The sequence below is a fragment of the Protopterus annectens genome, chromosome 6.part0 (assembly GCF_019279795.1).
Source record: "Protopterus annectens isolate FY-2018-M chromosome 6.part0, PAN1.0, whole genome shotgun sequence".
NCBI lineage: Eukaryota > Metazoa > Chordata > Ceratodontiformes > Protopteridae > Protopterus > Protopterus annectens.
In genome coordinates, this window is record NC_056737.1 from 705,741,360 (window position 1) to 705,759,129 (window position 17,770).

At 40.3% G+C, this 17,770-nt stretch overlaps 1 protein-coding gene across 1 annotated transcript in view; it reads right to left on the minus strand.

Annotated features, from left to right (window-relative positions):
- Positions 1-17,770, minus strand: part of SYNE2 (spectrin repeat containing nuclear envelope protein 2) — a 3,814,665-nt gene that overhangs the window by 2,729,464 nt on the left and 1,067,431 nt on the right. The window contains exon 25 of the mRNA XM_044073561.1: positions 8,562-8,712. Coding sequence (XP_043929496.1) covers positions 8,562-8,712 — 151 coding nt within the window. The remainder of the gene's footprint in view (positions 1-8,561; positions 8,713-17,770) is intronic.

Consider the following 17,770-nt stretch of genomic DNA (forward strand, 5'->3'; position numbering starts at 1 on the left):
GTGATGAATACAGTGAAACAGTTACCTCCTAGGACCTAGATACCATATGTATGTTTATGAGTTGCACAACATAGAATGATTTCTTCACTACCATAAACACATGATGGTCAAAGGCTATGTTGCAGTCTGTGTCTCTCTCTGAATCCCTGATTACTGAGTCAACTCTTAGATTTATGTTGTCAATACAAGAGTTATCATGGGAGGCTGACTTCCCAAAGGATTTTATTATGCATTTCTTGGCATTTATTTTTAGTCAATGACTCTGACACCAGTTATTTGTCTGTGTCAGCTCTTCTTTGAGAACACTAGTGTCAATGAGGGATTCTATGACTGCTCGCAATCATCTGCAAATTTGATCAGCCAGAGGCCCTTGGCATTGGTTTTGACTTCAGAGAAGTAGATGCCAAAAAAAGAGCAGTCTAGGACTGATCCCTGAGGAACAATTCTAGTGACTGGCTTTTTTGTAGAGGTGGAGTCCCCATTTCTAGCTGAGTGGGTCCTGTTGGTGAGCCAACTGGCAGTCCACCAGGTGACAGAATGGTTTCTATCAACAATGCCCGAGTGAGGTGCTGTGTCATACATCTTGGTCTGGTCAAGGTAGGCAGTATGAACCATTTTGCCCTCATCCATTGCTTTGGTGAACTTCTGAAAGAAGTCCACCAGGTTAATCAACCTTGGCTGAGTCCAGTGAATGGAGGTTTCTTATGTTATTACTGATCATTTCCATAAAAATTATTTCCATGGTTTTGCATTTGAAACTAGTGAGACTTATGGGTCTATAGTTTCCAGGGTCTATAAATGGCCCACACTTGTGCATAAGGATAATGGTTGCTGTTCTCCATCTGTGAGAAACAAAGCTTGTTTAAAAGCTATGACTAAATAATGATTCCAGACAGTCTGACAGCTCATGTTTCATGCTATTTAGAAGGCAGCCTAGGATACTGCTGATGTCCACTGATGCAGTGCTCTTGACCTTAGAGAATTGAGGACCTGTTCCCTAATGATAACAGGGAAAGTTATATTTGATGGTATTTCCTGAGTGGAGTATGGAGGAGACAGAAGATCAAAGTTAGAGCTAAATGTGTTTGCCAATAGGTTTGCTATACCTTCTGGTTCAGTATAGGTGGCTCCATTAACAATGAGCTCTGCATACATTTGTGTATTGCCTTTGGGGCTATGGGGCTGTGGACATAGCTAAATAATGCCTTGTGACTTTCCTTGGCCTGGAAAGATACATTTACTGCAAATTTGGCTTTGGTAGACTTTATTTCCATTGATTATTTGCTTTGCTTGATGAGAGTGCTTTTATCCTTCTGGGTACTACACCTCAAATGTTTTGCCATGATTTTCTTCCTTTGTCGTACTGATGTTGTGATTCCACTAAGGTGGCTTGTTTTTTTAGTTGGTTCTGTACTTATTCCTGGTGGATACAGCTGCCTCTAATCAGCTATTAACATGCCTCTACAGTGGTTTTGTGAACGGTTCTACATAAGCAGCAGTGTTCTCACAGTTTAGGGGGGTTTGAAATGTTGCCATGTTCTCAGGAATTTAACCTTAGAGTAGCTCCTGAACATTCTAAGGTTAGCTAGGATTCAATGTTTTATTTTTACTTCATAGCAGACCAACACATTTTGGCCTAATTTTACCAGAGAGGACATTACACTAGGAGGTGTGCAGCACTCTCCCATGTTACCGAGGACCAGATCCAGTAAGTTTGCTCTCCTTGTCAGTGTACTGACAATCTGGGCTAGGAAGTTTCTGTTTACAAAATCCAGGAATCTCTATGTTTGCATATTTGGTGTTGTATATGATTCCCAGTTAACAGTGTGATAATTAAAGTTCCCCATGAATACAGTATTGGGTTGGATGGTGATGGTTTCCAGTAAGTTTAAATATGTGTTATGGTCTTCCAAGCTCATAAAGGGAGATTTACAGCTTGTATTGATGTAGTATGGGATTTTGTCTATGGTGATTTGAATGTGAAGAAACTTTAGTCTATTGTACTATTTCACCAGTCTTCAGGTACATCTATTTTTGATGTAAATTGAGACACCTTCACCTTTAGTCCCTGCCTGTGTAGTAGCCGGTCTGAAAGTGTGGAAAGCATTACAGCCTTGTTCTGCAAGGATGCACTCCACTGTCTTAAACCATTTCACAGTGATTGCACAGATGTCAATATTCTCTAGGGTGAAAAGAGCTTCTAGGGAGTGGAGTTACTTCTTCAGACACATAGCACTGAGCAGTAACACCTTTAAATGTTCTTGGTTTTGATTTATGTCAGGTATTTTCAGTTGGCATCGCTTAAAAAGGGCATTATGGGGGATGACAATGTTTTAGCTAATATTAAAAAGCCTACAGTGAAAAGGTGCAGACTATCCCTACCAAAGCAGAGTGGTCTATTGATCATCTCCTTCCATGCTGACAAATACTGCCTCCCTTAAAATGCCACCAGAAATTAAGCCAATTATTAAAGTTAGTCATCTTCTGTTCATATTTGGTCTTCATCCTTGGAGAAGGTATAATGCTGCCCAATACTTGGCTCATACTAGCCTGGAACACATATTCCAAAAGTTCCATGATGTCTTTCTTCATATGCTCTAGAGAGGCATGTCCCAGGTCATTTATACCCACAAGGACTATGACGGAGTCATACCTGCACTTCTTGTCCAGTGAACTGAATATATGTGTAATATAGTGGATCCCAACCCCTGCTAAGCAACTCACTGTGACTTTTCCTTACTCATCCTGTTACAAGAGACATCAGTGTGTCTCCCATGGAGTCCCCAGTGACAAGAATATTGTGTTATTTAGTGGTTTGCCTCATGTTCTTAGAAGTAATGACTCCAAAAGTTGTGGCTGCATGTGTTGATGTGGACATTGATTTGAAAGAGTGTATGTGGGGCTGCTGAGGGCATTTGTTGTGGTTGATTTGTCTAGGGGGTCTTTTGGTGTTTAAGAAGGTTAAATTTAAGTGCCTCAGCATATGTTGGTATATGTGTCTACTTCATGCTATGTGTGATGAGTGCAGCGTGTGTACTACTGACATTAGGATTGCTTTTGTGAGACAGCTTTGTCTCCAGGGACATTCTACAATTACATCTCTCACATACCTTATCCGTTTGTTTCAGAAATAAGCAGAATCTGAGCCAATGACTTAAATATGTCCCTGATTAAATCAGAAAAGTGCATGGAGATTTTTTAATAGTATTAGACAAATTCAAGTATTTCAATGCAGCTTCATACAAAACACTAGATTCAGCACCAGTATCTAACATAAATGTAATACTTGTAATCTGACTCACAAGGTTGTCAGACCTACCCCCAAAATGTATAGTAAAATCCTTTACTGGCTGAAGGTTGAACTGGATTCACATTATGAATTTCAACTGTAATCATTTCCATGTTTTTTGTTGTTTCAATTCAACACATACTACTTGATGTACATGCTATTTTCAACTGTTACACATCTTGGCTTAATGGTTTAAACCTCTGCACAACCTATGCATTTGATTAAATGCTCTAATCTATATTTTCTTGTACCTGAAACCATACACAATATGTGCAACTCTATTTCTAGCTGTGTTTATTAGCAGATGCAATACCGGAAACCATAAAATCACCTTCTGTATTGTTTTTATTGTTTTAATTTTATTTTTTTAGTTTTAAATTATCCTTATTTTTACTCTCAGCCTTTATTTTTCACACTCCTAGCTTGTCAAGCAAACCCTTCAGCTGTAAACTTGAAAGTTCACGCATGCTATTCCTATCTAGTACTACATCAAGTGTCAGCTATGATTCTCTTAACATCCTGCTCCTGATTTACTACTTTTAAATATAAAACACAGTTCCATCTGTTACTGTCAAACCTCCAAATTCACAGCCCTTCCCTCGGTTTTTAAGTTCAGTCATATAAGCAACTATTCAATCCTGAACCTTGAGCTACAGTGCCAAAATAAATGTCTTGCATGCAGAAGGTTTTTCTTTGGCTTGTAATATGCCTGAAATCTTTCTCTTAGCATGGCTAGCGCATGGCTTACTTATCTTTGTCCTCCTCTTGCCAGCATTTCTTCCTCATCTGTGACATGAAAGAGCACTGTACATTGGGCCTTTCTGGGCTTTTCAGTGTTTCCACTGATGGTGCAATATAGCTCAACCTTTTAAATCTAGATTTTCCAGTTTTTGTACGAATTACCATACAACTTAAAGAGATATCAGTGGTTGAACAAATAGCATTTTGAGCTAAAATGAAAAGTTAAAGTAATGCTAATTTATACTTTGATATTTTCTGATTACAATATCACATGCAACTACTGCATACAAGAACATGATGTAATATGTAACATTTTTACACAGCAAAACCGTATACATACTTTTTTTAATGTTACAACTGCAAGAATGTGAAAAATTATATTTCCCTTGAGTTTTACATCAAATTTGGAAAACAAAGTGGCTTGCATGCAAGTGTCTGTAACATGTAGGAATGCCCTTGAGAATAAATAGATGACATGCTGAATACTCTTGAAAATAAATAGATCACATGCTGAAGAAAACGGTTTCAGCTATTTCTCAAAACATAGGAAGAAACAAACAGCTTCTTGCGCTAAATATAGCTTTAGATTTGACATTATTTTGACAGCATATACAATTAAAGTAGCATATTGAAATTAATGGATGCACAAAGGAGAGATATTACATGAAAAAATGTTACTCCAACACACACATATACCTATGCGCATGCATATATATGCATGCTTTACCTTAATCTCAGCTGGAACCAAATCCTGTAATTCTTTACATTCTATGCCCTCTGCTAAAGCATCCACCTTAGATTTCAATTAACTAAGAAGAAAATTCTGGTACTTCTGCATATGAAACTGGCAATTTAAAGCCCTCATTGCAAGAGTGGAAGAGGTATACACTTTTTTACCCCACCTATCCAGAGCTCTAGAGTCCTTATCCATGGGAACTGGATTCTTTACAACAGAAGCCCTGACACCCTTAGGTCCCTGGCTAATAGTTTCTGGGTCAGCCCTAGGGCTCTTATACAAATATTTATGAGCCTCTGGCACCCTGTAATACCTGTCTGGCTTAACCGGGGCAGGAGGTAAAGAGTCTGGATTAAGTGAAGCCTCAGAGAAAACATCCTGCACAACATCTAAAACCGGAGGAATAGCCAAGGGCCTATGCTGTGGTAAAAACAAGAATTCCCTAAGCCTCTTTCGGGAATCTGAGAAATCCTGACCTTCCCATTTAAAATGCTCCCTCATAGAATGCAGGGTTTCTGAAAAAGAAAAATCCTCTGGAGGGGAAGCAGAGGGACTAGAATCTTCTGCGTCAGAATCAGAATAAGGGGTAAATCCTGAATGTCTTCAGCCGAAGACTCTGAATAATCTGAAGAATGTTCCAATCCTTCCACTTCTGGCTCCACCCTAGGCCTCTTATCTGGAGGGGGCATAGAACCTCTAATCAAGGTAATTAAATCTTCTGCCATTTTAAGCATATGTTTTTTAGGCACAGAACCTGCAGAACTAGGACTGACGCCAGAGGAAGACAAACCAGGCCTGGCCTTTGAAGGTACCTTAGAGACAGAGGGAGAAGGCCTAACCACCTTATGCAAAGAAGGGAGTACAGCAACCTGAGAGGCCCCCTCAGCCTGACCTGACTGTTGAGAGGCCACATCTTGCAAAACTAAAGATTCCCCCTGAGACTCAACTGAAACCTCGGCCGGATCCACAGACTCCACCGTGGTCTCTAAAGTACCGGCGTCCGGAACGGACGACTCATCCTGCCTAGATTTCAAAGATTTCTCCTTACGCTTCTTCGGTGGCGCCGGAGGATCCGGCGGCATATTATAATTACACCGCCATCAAGACAAGCCTAGCACAATCTAGCCTACGCTTAATAGTGCGTTTATTAAACTTAGCACAAAAGCGACACCCGACTACGTCGTGCTCAGGCCCCAAACAAGGAATACAAAGAGAGTGGTAATCCCTATGAGGTATCTGTTTCCCACAAGAAATACAATTATTCACTTTTTCTGACATCCGTATTTAACTGAGGCAAGACAAGACAAAAATATTCCCCAACGGGGTACTTAGCCCAACTTGGTCTTCGGTCTGACACTCAGAATACGAAAATTTCAGGATGCCGAACGGCACTTGCAAACGCTGCTTCTGCTTCGGACCATGCGGCAAGAAAGACTGAGGATATGACGCCGGTCATGCGCTTTAGTACCACGGCGTACTGACGTCAGATCTAAGCGCCCATGACCGACGCCAGCCTAACACTTTGGTATTCGGGCCGACCGAGGACAGCGGACTACCCACAGGTTATGACTGCAGCAATGTGAGATGAAGAACATCATGTCACAACACATCGTATAAAAGCTTGCTCACAGACCAACTACATGCAGTAGAATATACAGTTTCCAGATTTGAATTTCTGCTTGATAACAAAACATGCCACTGTCACATGATAAGGAACTTCAGCTGATTCCCCACCATAAAGCATGTCTCATTTCTCTCATTTCTCCTCAGCTCTCTTATATTACAAACTCTAGATCTTGGTTACTTGTCCACTTCAGAAATGGCTACTTCATTGCCAAGGAATCAAACTACAGCTTCCACTTGCAGTCAAGATAATTTCTTCATCTTTCCTGACCAAAATTCAAAAGAGCCATCCAGCAAATTACCACATATGGAAATTTTGAGTGTTATGACTTTGTATCCACTATGATTTTGATGACTCCTTGATTTTGAAAGCTACACACACACACACACACACACACACACACACACACACACACACACACACACACACACACACACACACACACACACACACACACACACGCACACACATGCACACACACGCACACACACGCACACACACACACACACGCACACACACATGCGTTAACACACACGCACAGTCAATTAAACGGTAGATTACAAGTAAAATCTTACTACTCAGGGAGAAAAAATAAAAAAGTAAATAAGCACATCTGCTTATAAAACTACAAAAATAACTTAATCCCTTAGACTGATAGCAAGAAAGAGAAAGTTAAGAGAAACAAATAAAAAGACAGACAACAGACAGCTGCATAAATAGAAATGTATGTGGCCAGAGCAGTACAGTAACTAGTGTAACTCCTCAGTTAAATAAATAATGGAAAGAATCGCAGTGGCCATGTGAAACCACATAACAGAGCAAGGAGATGACTACCTCACAATACCAGGCTGCATGAGCAATGCCAGACTCAGCATAAAACTGCTGAACATAGTCAAAGATGTTGAGCATCATGCCACAAGTGTAACCAGGAAGTAGCACAGTAAACAGAATGGAAGCGGGTGTTGCATAATACAACATACAGTGCAACCCCCCCCATACAAGCTGCCATTATTTCGGAGAAAACAGATGTACTAAGGAGCCCAAATCTTTATTCTTAAGCCATTGTTTTCTTTGAAAAAAATCTCAGTGGTTTGACTCAAACCTCATCAACACTGCACTGCACATTAGTTGATGTTTTTATACCTTATTAACTACTCTAACATAAAAAAAGTTTAGGGTTTACTGTTAAATATTCTCTTAATATGCAGTGTGTGGGTAACATTTTAACTGTTGCCTTGTATACGTTGTACTGGCAAGGTAAACTTAAGCTTTTTGGGTTTTTGTGTCTAGCACGCCCTTCCAGTTAACACATTCACACAAGAAACAGAACTATGTTAATGCACCTAATGTCAGGAAATAAAGAGACTGTATTAGATGGGAGCTGGAAATACAATAACTATGTTTCATAAGGGAAAGTCAGGAATAGCAGCACTGCTGGATGGTGTTCTCTTTCAGAAGCTGTATTTCTATTTGTTACTCTTCTTTCTTTCTCTAACAGACATCTGCAATTGTAAGCAGTACAGATCACACAATGTTTGGAAGAGTTACCTTGGTGTGTTCTCTGAGTTATACTATGATGTTCCAGTTTTCCCCCTTCATGTAGACTAATTTGTTGTACTTGTCAGTAAAACATACATATGTTAACCATCTAGGGTACTTTTAGGTACAGCAATTCCATTTGTCAAATTAGTCAGAAACACTATCAGGATACATGACCTGAATTATATCTCTTCAGGAATGAGTTATAGCAGTAAATGTAGCACAGAAACTGGTTAAGATTTCTTCTTCACAGTGCCTTAACATTGCCAGAATCCAGATTTCAATCTTGACATCTGGTCACAGACTTTACATGTTCTCTCCAAGCCTGTGTGGGCTTTCCTTGGGTACAATGGTTTCCTCTTACCTCCCAAAAACATAATAGCTGATTTGTTACTTTAAACTTTCCATATATAGTGCAGTTACTGTTGTCTTTATCATCTTGGTCTGTCTCTGAGGAATTGTTCAATTACTTGGTCAACATAAACAAATAAACATACAAACAAATAATAAATAAATACAAATGTGACCATAGTACAAAAAATGATTCACTTAGCAAATGGTTAGATTAAAGTCATGCAGTTAAATGACTAATACTGTAGCTGTACAATACCAAGACTTTTTAAAAGTCTTACCTCTCTTATTAGTCTCTGAACATTTTCTTTGCTCATGTATGCTGCCTGTCCTGAAATAACATTTTCACCTTTCTGTACAAGAGTTGCTACATCATGCCTGTCTCTCTGGACCTCCTTCAGCAAATCCAACAAGTCAGAGCAATGTTCTTTGCTGAAATTAAACAATATGTATTTTCAGAAAAAAATATTCTATAATATATTAACATTAAACTCATAAGAAATCCTGATGTTTTTTCAGGAATATACACAAGCATTTACATTTAAAAAAAAACTATGAATTCACACTTGTTAACAAGTCTTAATAAACACTTGCAGTGTACGAACCACAATAAAAATAACACAATGAACCAGGCTGTTCAGTTGTCTTGATTAATACAAAGTGCATGTGGTACCTCCGCCATTCGCCTTCTCAGGATAAAAAACATAGTGCACAACAGCAGCTTTAATACAGATTGAACCTAGGTGAACCCAATTAAACAATTACGCAATTGAATCATTAGAAACTTTAAAGTACCCACAAAGTGCAAAAATACAATACATAACATCTGACATTATCTAATAATAAATATCACAATCATATACAATAAATATCGTAATCATATATAATAACTTTTTTGATTTTCTGAAAAATTACAAACTAACAAATAGCAATTGATGTGAAACTTTTGTTCAAAATTAAAGTTGACTTCCAGATTAAGACCCCAGGGACAAAAAGTTTTATAGTTAAGAATCAATTTACTTTCTAATTCATTCAGCTTACTGAAAAGTCACCCCCTGAATGAATAAAGCTGTGCCAGAATGATATAGAAAAAGCTAACTTCTTTTAGTCTGTCCCATGTCCCACGTACCACGTACCACTTGACAGAAATATACCCACAACCAATGATATATGCAAAACTTTGGAAAGGGGTCTTAATCTAGAAGTCAACTTGAATTTTTAACAATATTTTCACATTAGTTGCTTTTATTTGCTAGTTTATAATTTTACAGTAAAGTTTGTTATTAATTACATATGAATGTAATGTTTATTATTAGGTAATGTTGGATGTTATTTATTGTATTTTTGCAATTTGAGGGTACTTTAAAGGTTCTAATGATTCAATTGCAGAGCTGTTTAATTTGGTTTATCTGGGTTCAACCTGTATTAAAGTTGTTGTTGTGTGCTATGTTTTTTATCCTGAGAAGGCAAATGGCCGAGATACCACATGCACTTTGTATTAAATCAAGACAGCTGAACAGCCTGGTTCATTGTGTTGTTTTTGTTATTAACTAGTCTTCAAGGAAAATAATAACTCAGTCATTCATTTGCATAATGTTTAGAAAACACTGCAAATACACACACCAGGATTCAGGAAGCCTATTTTTCCATGCAGGAATAGTGTAGGAGCTCCTGCATGGAAAATGGCCACCGAACGATTCAGGATAGTGCCGTTTTCACATGCACGAGCGGCTCTACACTGTTCTAGCACAGAAAAATGGCAAATACGCAAATCACCTCATTTGCTGGTGAAAACCATGCAAATGAGGTGATTTAGCAATTCAACAAGCTGCCAGGTCTCTGTGATAGAATAGTGCTAGTGTAGAAATGCATTTAGAAAGTAACTGAGTACATTTCTGCAACTGACAAAATGGAGGCATGACAGCTCATTAGAAAGCATGTATTATGTACAACATACATGCCAATGGCCAAACATAAGGCCACTGGCATTAAAAAGTGATTAATAAATATGAAAATTAAACTTTTTTTTTTTGGCCAATCTCAGTCGTTTAAGCCTATGGCATAGGTGCACAAACAGGATTGTGCTGAAAATACAAAAAAAAAATGGGAAAACTCAATTTTAAGTTAAATCTGCATTTTACCATTATAGTCTATGCCATGCAGAATGTAAACAATACCAGGGAGCACTGGTTGTCAAGGGGAAAGGGTCCATTTTAGTGCAGTACTAACGACCTACACACTGGGGTATGCAAATGAGGGGAGTTATACTGAATCAAATATTTCTTCAAAGTGTCAGCTTGTACCTAACCGTGTGGGTACAGCAATAGAACAGTACAAGTCTAAGAGCTGGATGACTTCATAAGGGGGTGTGTGTCATACTTGCTCTAACTGGGTTTTAAACATAAACAGGAAAAAAAAAAAAAAAAGAGGAAATGGCAGCACTATTTACATTTCAGCACTACGTATGTGGCGTGGCATGCCTCAGAGCTTAAATAGGGAGGAAGTGGGAAGGGGAAACTGCAGTAGGAAGGCAATCAAGGAGAACTAGCATAGCTGGCAGGTGGAATGTATCAGAATCAGCCAATTGCACATGCAGCAGCCCAGCAAACTACTATAAACTATGCAAACACCTTTCAGACTGTTTTTTCCCACAAATTCTAAACCACCAGTGCACACAGATGGGGGATTTTTAACTGGCAAAACTAACTCAAAATGTTAAAGGCTGCTGCTGCTTTAATCCATCAATATGTGCTAGAGACTGAGGGTGGTGAGGAGGAGAATGCTGACAACCGACCCACAGTGAGGAGGAGGAGGAGAAGAGTGTACAGACCCAGGGTAACCTACCAGGGCCTACATGAACTGGAGATAGTGGAGCGCTATAGGGTGGACAGGGACATTCTACAGCAAATCATCGAGCTGTGCCAGCCACGCCTCACACACACAACTAACAGAGGAAAATCCATCACAGTGGATACCAAGGTATGTGTAGGCTTAAGAATACTAGCCACAGGTACCTTCCAAAGACCAATTGGGGATATCATGGGGGGGTCTCACAGGCATCAGCATCCAGGGTACTCCACCAGTTCCTGAATGCCATGTCAGCACGTCAGTGAGCACATATATTTCTCCAGCAGCCGTAAGGCATTGACTAGAGGTATGCGTCTCTTCCACCGTATAGCAGAATACCCTGAGGTACTTGGTGCTATAGACTCCATGTACATACACATCAAAGCAGCACCTGGTGAGCAGGGTAGGGTCAACATAAACTGCAAGGGCTTCCCCTACATCAACTGCCAGGTTGTGTGCAATGCCCAGGGCATTATCATGATCATGTGTGCTGGCAGCCCTGGAAGCTATCATGACTCCCACATCTGGCATTGCTCACAGCTGTGTCAGGGGTTTGCCAGGGGGGACATCCCATATGGCCATCTAGTGGGGGATGCTGGCTATGCACTGGAGCCGTGGCTGATGACACCCATCAGAAATGCACACACACATGAACAAGAACACCATAATGAGGCACATGCACAAACCAGGATCATTGTACAGCGTGTGTTTTGGATGATCAAGTCACGGTTCCACTACCTTGACATATCCTGTGGAGCCTTGCAGTACTCCCCAGCTACATGTACACAAATGTTCACAGTATTTGCCATGCTACACAATATGATCTTGCGGAAACAGCTGCACTCCCCACCATTGCCAATGCCAGCACAGGCACAGAGGGACTCAGAGGAGGAACTTCCTGAGCCTGTCCCTGTAGGCAGAAGAAGGAGTGCCCAGTATGCCCAGGCCTTGGCAAAAAAGCAATGCATAGCACACGCACTGACACTAAAGGGACCCAGGGACTGATACCTCTCTCCGACTCACACATACAGGAAAAGGGATGCCAAACATGACACTACCTGAGCTTTACCATGTATAGGGAGTGTACTAAGTGCATCCGACATAGTCAGCCCTCCATCACCATCCTCAATACTGGCCCAGCAACAAGGTAAGCCACCCTTCCTGTCAATTACTGAATGGAGTAGTATGTTCTGATAGTTGCATGTATGGTATGGATGCAAGCATGCAAGGGAATTGGGTGGCTGAATGGGATAGCAGCAGACAGCTGACAGCTATATGGGACAGCAGGAAATCCATAACAAAAACTGGTGTCAACATACTAGGCAGTACTACACAAGGTGGACAACTCCCACCGCAGTAGATGTGATGGCCCAAATAACTGTAGGTGTCAATAGGTCACACACATGGATGTTAGTGAGGGTCACATACCCACCACTAGCCTCACCCAGCAGGACAGGTGTAGATGACCATAAAGAAAGGCCAGGCTAAGGCCCACAAATGATGGCAATGGTGAACAGCCCCCCTCCAGACCTACACACACATACTACAACAGGTCTGGCAATTGCATTTTAGTTCTGAAGGGTAAGAAGTCTGAAACTGAAATGTATGCCATTAAAATCTAACGTGCACTCTACTGATAAGCCTCCTTTCTGCATGATAGGCCACAATACAATATGAAATGGAAGCCAACAGAGTAACCGAAATACCAGTACAGTCATTGCAAATGTTTAAAGACCTCAGGTGTGCCCCCCCCCCCCCACAATCCCATGCAGAAATGCAGTAATGTACGTCTGAGGAGTAATATCACTGGAGCACAGATTTCCAGAGCTGTCCCAATCTACATTGTTGCATGTGTGCAATATGCAAGGGTCAGTGTGGTAAGTTTGTTGTGTGTTTAACATTGCCTGGAAGTGGTCAGCATGTGGGCCTGGATGGTTGTGTCTCAGTGGCCTAGGTACAGTACAGTGGTCGACAGGGCCATATTCCAACAACTGCAGTGCCAACCACACTGCTTCTCAGGTACACTCATGTCAGCAGTTGTACATACTCACTGTCCAGATGTCAATATCTGTCGCCGTTGGAAAGCTGGACATGCCATGAATGGGGGCCCATACATAGAAACAGTACACAAGTGGAAGCAATCTACACAAAGTGCATATAAAATAACTGTCAACTGCACACAACTTTGGAATTATACATAGAGGTTAGCATTACATTAGTTGTCCCTCTAGTATAGAAAACTGTTAGTCTGGCCAATCATTGGCAGACCACAAAAGGCACAGTTATAAAGTAATGACAGGCTGCCCATATTCACACACAAGGCAGCACACGGGGAATGTCCCAGGTATATCTGTGAGTCAGGTGCAGTAACTTCCATATCACACATGCACTCAGCTCACCCCACGATCAGCCGCAGGTTTATCATAGGTCACATCCTTTCTGGAGGGAATGAGTACAATATGAACCCATCTCTATATGGGAATACATACATGATGTTGCATGCTGAATAGGTGTCCCATGCAGGTGTGTCCCTAGCTGTAAGCAGCAAGCTGACCACATCCAGACTCGTGGATCTGTATGAACAGGAAGGATTGACAGGAACACCTCAACCACTTACCACTGTCACTCCAGGGTAATCCACTGGCTTGCAGCCTGGAAGCATATGAGTGACAGAAAGCACTGGCCTGCTACAGATGGCCTGCAGCACTCTCAAATGTCCTGCAGTCCTCTGGCAAAGGTCCATTCCTCACCCATACAGCCAATGTACAGAATGCCAGGGGGTCCTAACTAACAACCTAACACAGGAAACAGAAAAATGCAAGGCCATGCTGACAAATGCCAGTAGCATGTCTCTCCATGTCCTACTGCAAGAACTCTGGACCAGGCTATAACTACTACAGGGATAAAGGTCCAACTATAGGGATACCTCTGAGATATTGCATTCATAATGTTAAGAAAAGGAGAGAATAACAGGGGGGGGGGTGTAGAAGCATGGATGTGATGGAGTGTGTGAAGTCTGAAACACTAATGTCGGCCCATACTACCCCCTGACTGCAAACCCATGAATGAATAGCCACAAAACTACTTGTAAACCACACTGTGATGGTAAACTGACCAGATACATGAGCCCTGTCTCTGGATAACTTGGGTGTATCTGTACAGCTGAGAGGTATGACAACAGCAGGGTATGGCCATTCCATTAAGTGTTGAAAATAACAAATTGGGGATCCCCAGCCAGCATACTGCCAAGGTGCTGAACCATTTACACAGAACCAGTAGTCTGTTGTCTGTAGCTACCCCTCCACAATGGCAGGAGTGTGCCAGAATGGATAGACTCTATGCCTCAGAATACTGGACTCAACTTCATTCATCTTGTATTTCCCTGGTAAATAACTGTGAGCAAAGAATGATATCTGTCAGTAGTTGATGACATGATACATCACAGTGTAAAACAGTACATATGTCAGAAAATCTATGCTACAACCAACCATGTTACACAAGCAGCACAGACAGCAATAGTTACAGTATCCCCCATATACAATAGTAAATTTACAATAGTAAATATGTTGAGTTTTGGAATTTATACACCGATTCCTAGATGATATATGTTATCTTCTGGACTGGTACAATGAAATCCTTCAGGAATTTATTAATTATATAAATGAGAGTACCACTTTTTTAAGGTTTGCCTATCAAATGACCAATGATTTTGTCAATTATTTAGATGTTTCCCTACATGCAACAGAGAATGGGTTTAAATCCAGAATATACAGGAAACCCACCTTCTCTAATACTTACATTAGATTTAGTAGTTCACATCCATTATATCAAAAAAAAGAGTATAGTTAAGGAGAAATGTGTTCGGGCTTGTCGCATGACTTCTTGGGAAGTAGATTTTTTGGAAGAGTGTGACAAGCTCAAGGAAATGTTCCTGCAGAGGGAATACCCTCTAGAATTAATAATGGATATACAAAGGGAGGTATGTGGTAATAGACAAGGGAAATTTAAACCTGTTTTAGGGACTGGACTAATACAAGCTAATGCACCAATAGGGCCAGAGCAAGGTGAAGTAGGTTCTACATATAACAATATGTTTATTACCAATTTTAGTGCGAATGCTTATACTATAAAAATATAGTTGAGGGTGAATGGGCTAAATTCAATGAATATACAGATTTACCTAATTTAAAGGGTAAAACCATTAAAACAGTTTTTCGGAAGGGGTTTAACATAAAGAACTTATTAGAAGGTAATAATTCCCCTTCCATATTTTCCAATAAATCTAAGGGAACATATAAATGTGGGGCATGCCCACAATGTAAATATATTCTTCAACAACAGAAAGTATTTATAACAGCTAGGAAGAAATGGATAGAGGCTTATAATTATTCCAACTGCAACTCTCAGGGGCTAGTGTATATAGCTATGTAAAGAGTGTGAAGGATTTTATATAGGCAAGACTGAGAGAACCCTCAGACGTAGGATATACGAACATATGAATGACATCCAGAAGGGTAATCCTAGAAATGCCTTATTCAAACACACTCTTTCATGCCCCCAAGCCAAATACCATTTCTTTGTGGTAGAAATGGTGTCCAGGGAATTGAGGGAAGGCCCCTGGAAAACCAGGTTGGAATTTAGGGAGACATACTGGCAACTTGTATTTGAAGCTAACAAATACCCGGGTATGAATGAACAAATTTCTATTGTTGCCTTGCTTAAGCTTAGAACAGTGAAATTGTGAAATAGTGTCAAGTAAAAATATATATTTTTTTATGAATTTTAGTTTTGTGTGTTTAAGGGTAGCCTATATGACAATACAGTTTTACTTATTTGTCCAACTTATATTTAAATTATGAAATGAAATGGTATTTATTGGTAATATATTTTGTATTTGGTTTTAAAATTTTCTAATATGAAAGGGATGATTTTATATCCTATTTAATTGTATGACAACATGTTTCTTTAAATATTAATTGATTTGTTTATTCACTTGATTAATTGAAAAGATATAAAAAGGTAAGTGTATGTTCAGAAGATTTTTTCATCTGAAGAAGTTTGAGTACTACTCTTAAGAAAACGTGTGGTGATATTTAGCAACGTTAGTGTATTAAGAGTGAAAGCGTGTTGTGGCAGTTTTCTACATTAAAATTTGATTTTAACTGGAGGTTTCATTCCCAGTTTATTGCACACAGGAAACGTGTTGTGGCAGTTTCTTGGTTTACATCTTGAACACAGCTGTGATCCGCTGCACTTGGTAACTGGTTTTGTGTTGTTTATTGTTTTTTTATACCAGCCGTACTCCTTTTGGTTGTTAGTATCCCCCATATGTTACGCCCATTGTGTCTCCATATTGGCAACCTATCTACAGATATCCTGCAGAAACAGGTTGCTAGGTGTAGCTGTAGCACACAAAACCATGAACTGGAATCTCTCTCTCCCTGGAATGGATGCACACAGTCGATATAGAAGGTCATACTGGGCATGCTCCTACACTTAAAGAAATGAAGCCCATGTCTGACAACACAGTGGCCTACAGTTATCTGTTATTCACAGATGTCTGTGCACACACACCAAACTGTACACCATTCATACTTCACACACACACACACACACACACACACACACACACACACACACACACACACACACACTGGATAGGAATACTCACACATATCTAAGGCCAACATAATATGTCAAACATACACACACAGAGACGTGGGGAAGAGAGAGACTGACAGCTTCAGAGAGAATCCCATTATGAGGCCTTTCCCACCCAGTACACATCCCATTGGCCTATATCACATGATGTGCTGATGTCATTCACTGTAGAAATTCCTTTTGTTAGCCCTCAGCCCTATAGTCTCAGTGGTGCTTGTGATAACTGTGTAACACTATACTACAAATAAGTATTCATGTACCATTTGTAATCTCAGTCCTGTCAAATGTAAAGTTGTGTGTGTGTTTCTAGATGAACGAGTTTGAGGCCATTCACACTCATTACATGCCCCACTGTCCTACTTTAGCACTCCTGCTGATGTCAGTCACCCTGAAATAACCCTTTGGGCAGTTTGCAGCCCTATAAGCTCTGTGGCACTCGCAATAACTGCATAATACTATAGTGTAGCAAAATAGTTAGGCAGGAGTTCTAATCCCAGACCTGGCAACTATGAAAATGTGTGCGTTTGTGTGTATGTGTGTGTCTTTATAGAGCCATGATTTTGAGGCCATTCACACTCACTACACTTCCCTTACCCCTCATTTAGCACTGCTGCTGTCACTCACCTTCAAAGATACTTTTGGACAGTTGTACAACATATAAGCTCTGGGGCACTTGCGGTAACTGCGTAATCCTATAGTGTAGCAAACTAGTTAGGTAGGAGTTCTAATCCCGGTCCTGGCAACTGTGAAAATGTGTTTGTGTGAGAGAGTGTGTGTGTGTGTGTGTGTGTGTGTGTGTGTGTGTGTGTGTGTGTGTGTGTGTGTGTGTGTCTTTGTAGAGAAATGATTTTGAGGCCATTTACACTCACTACACTTCCCTTACCCCTCCTTTAGCACTGCTGCTGTCACTCACCTTCAAAGATACCTTTGGACAGCTCTCCAACATATAGGCTTTGTGGCGCTTGCCATAACTGAGTAATAC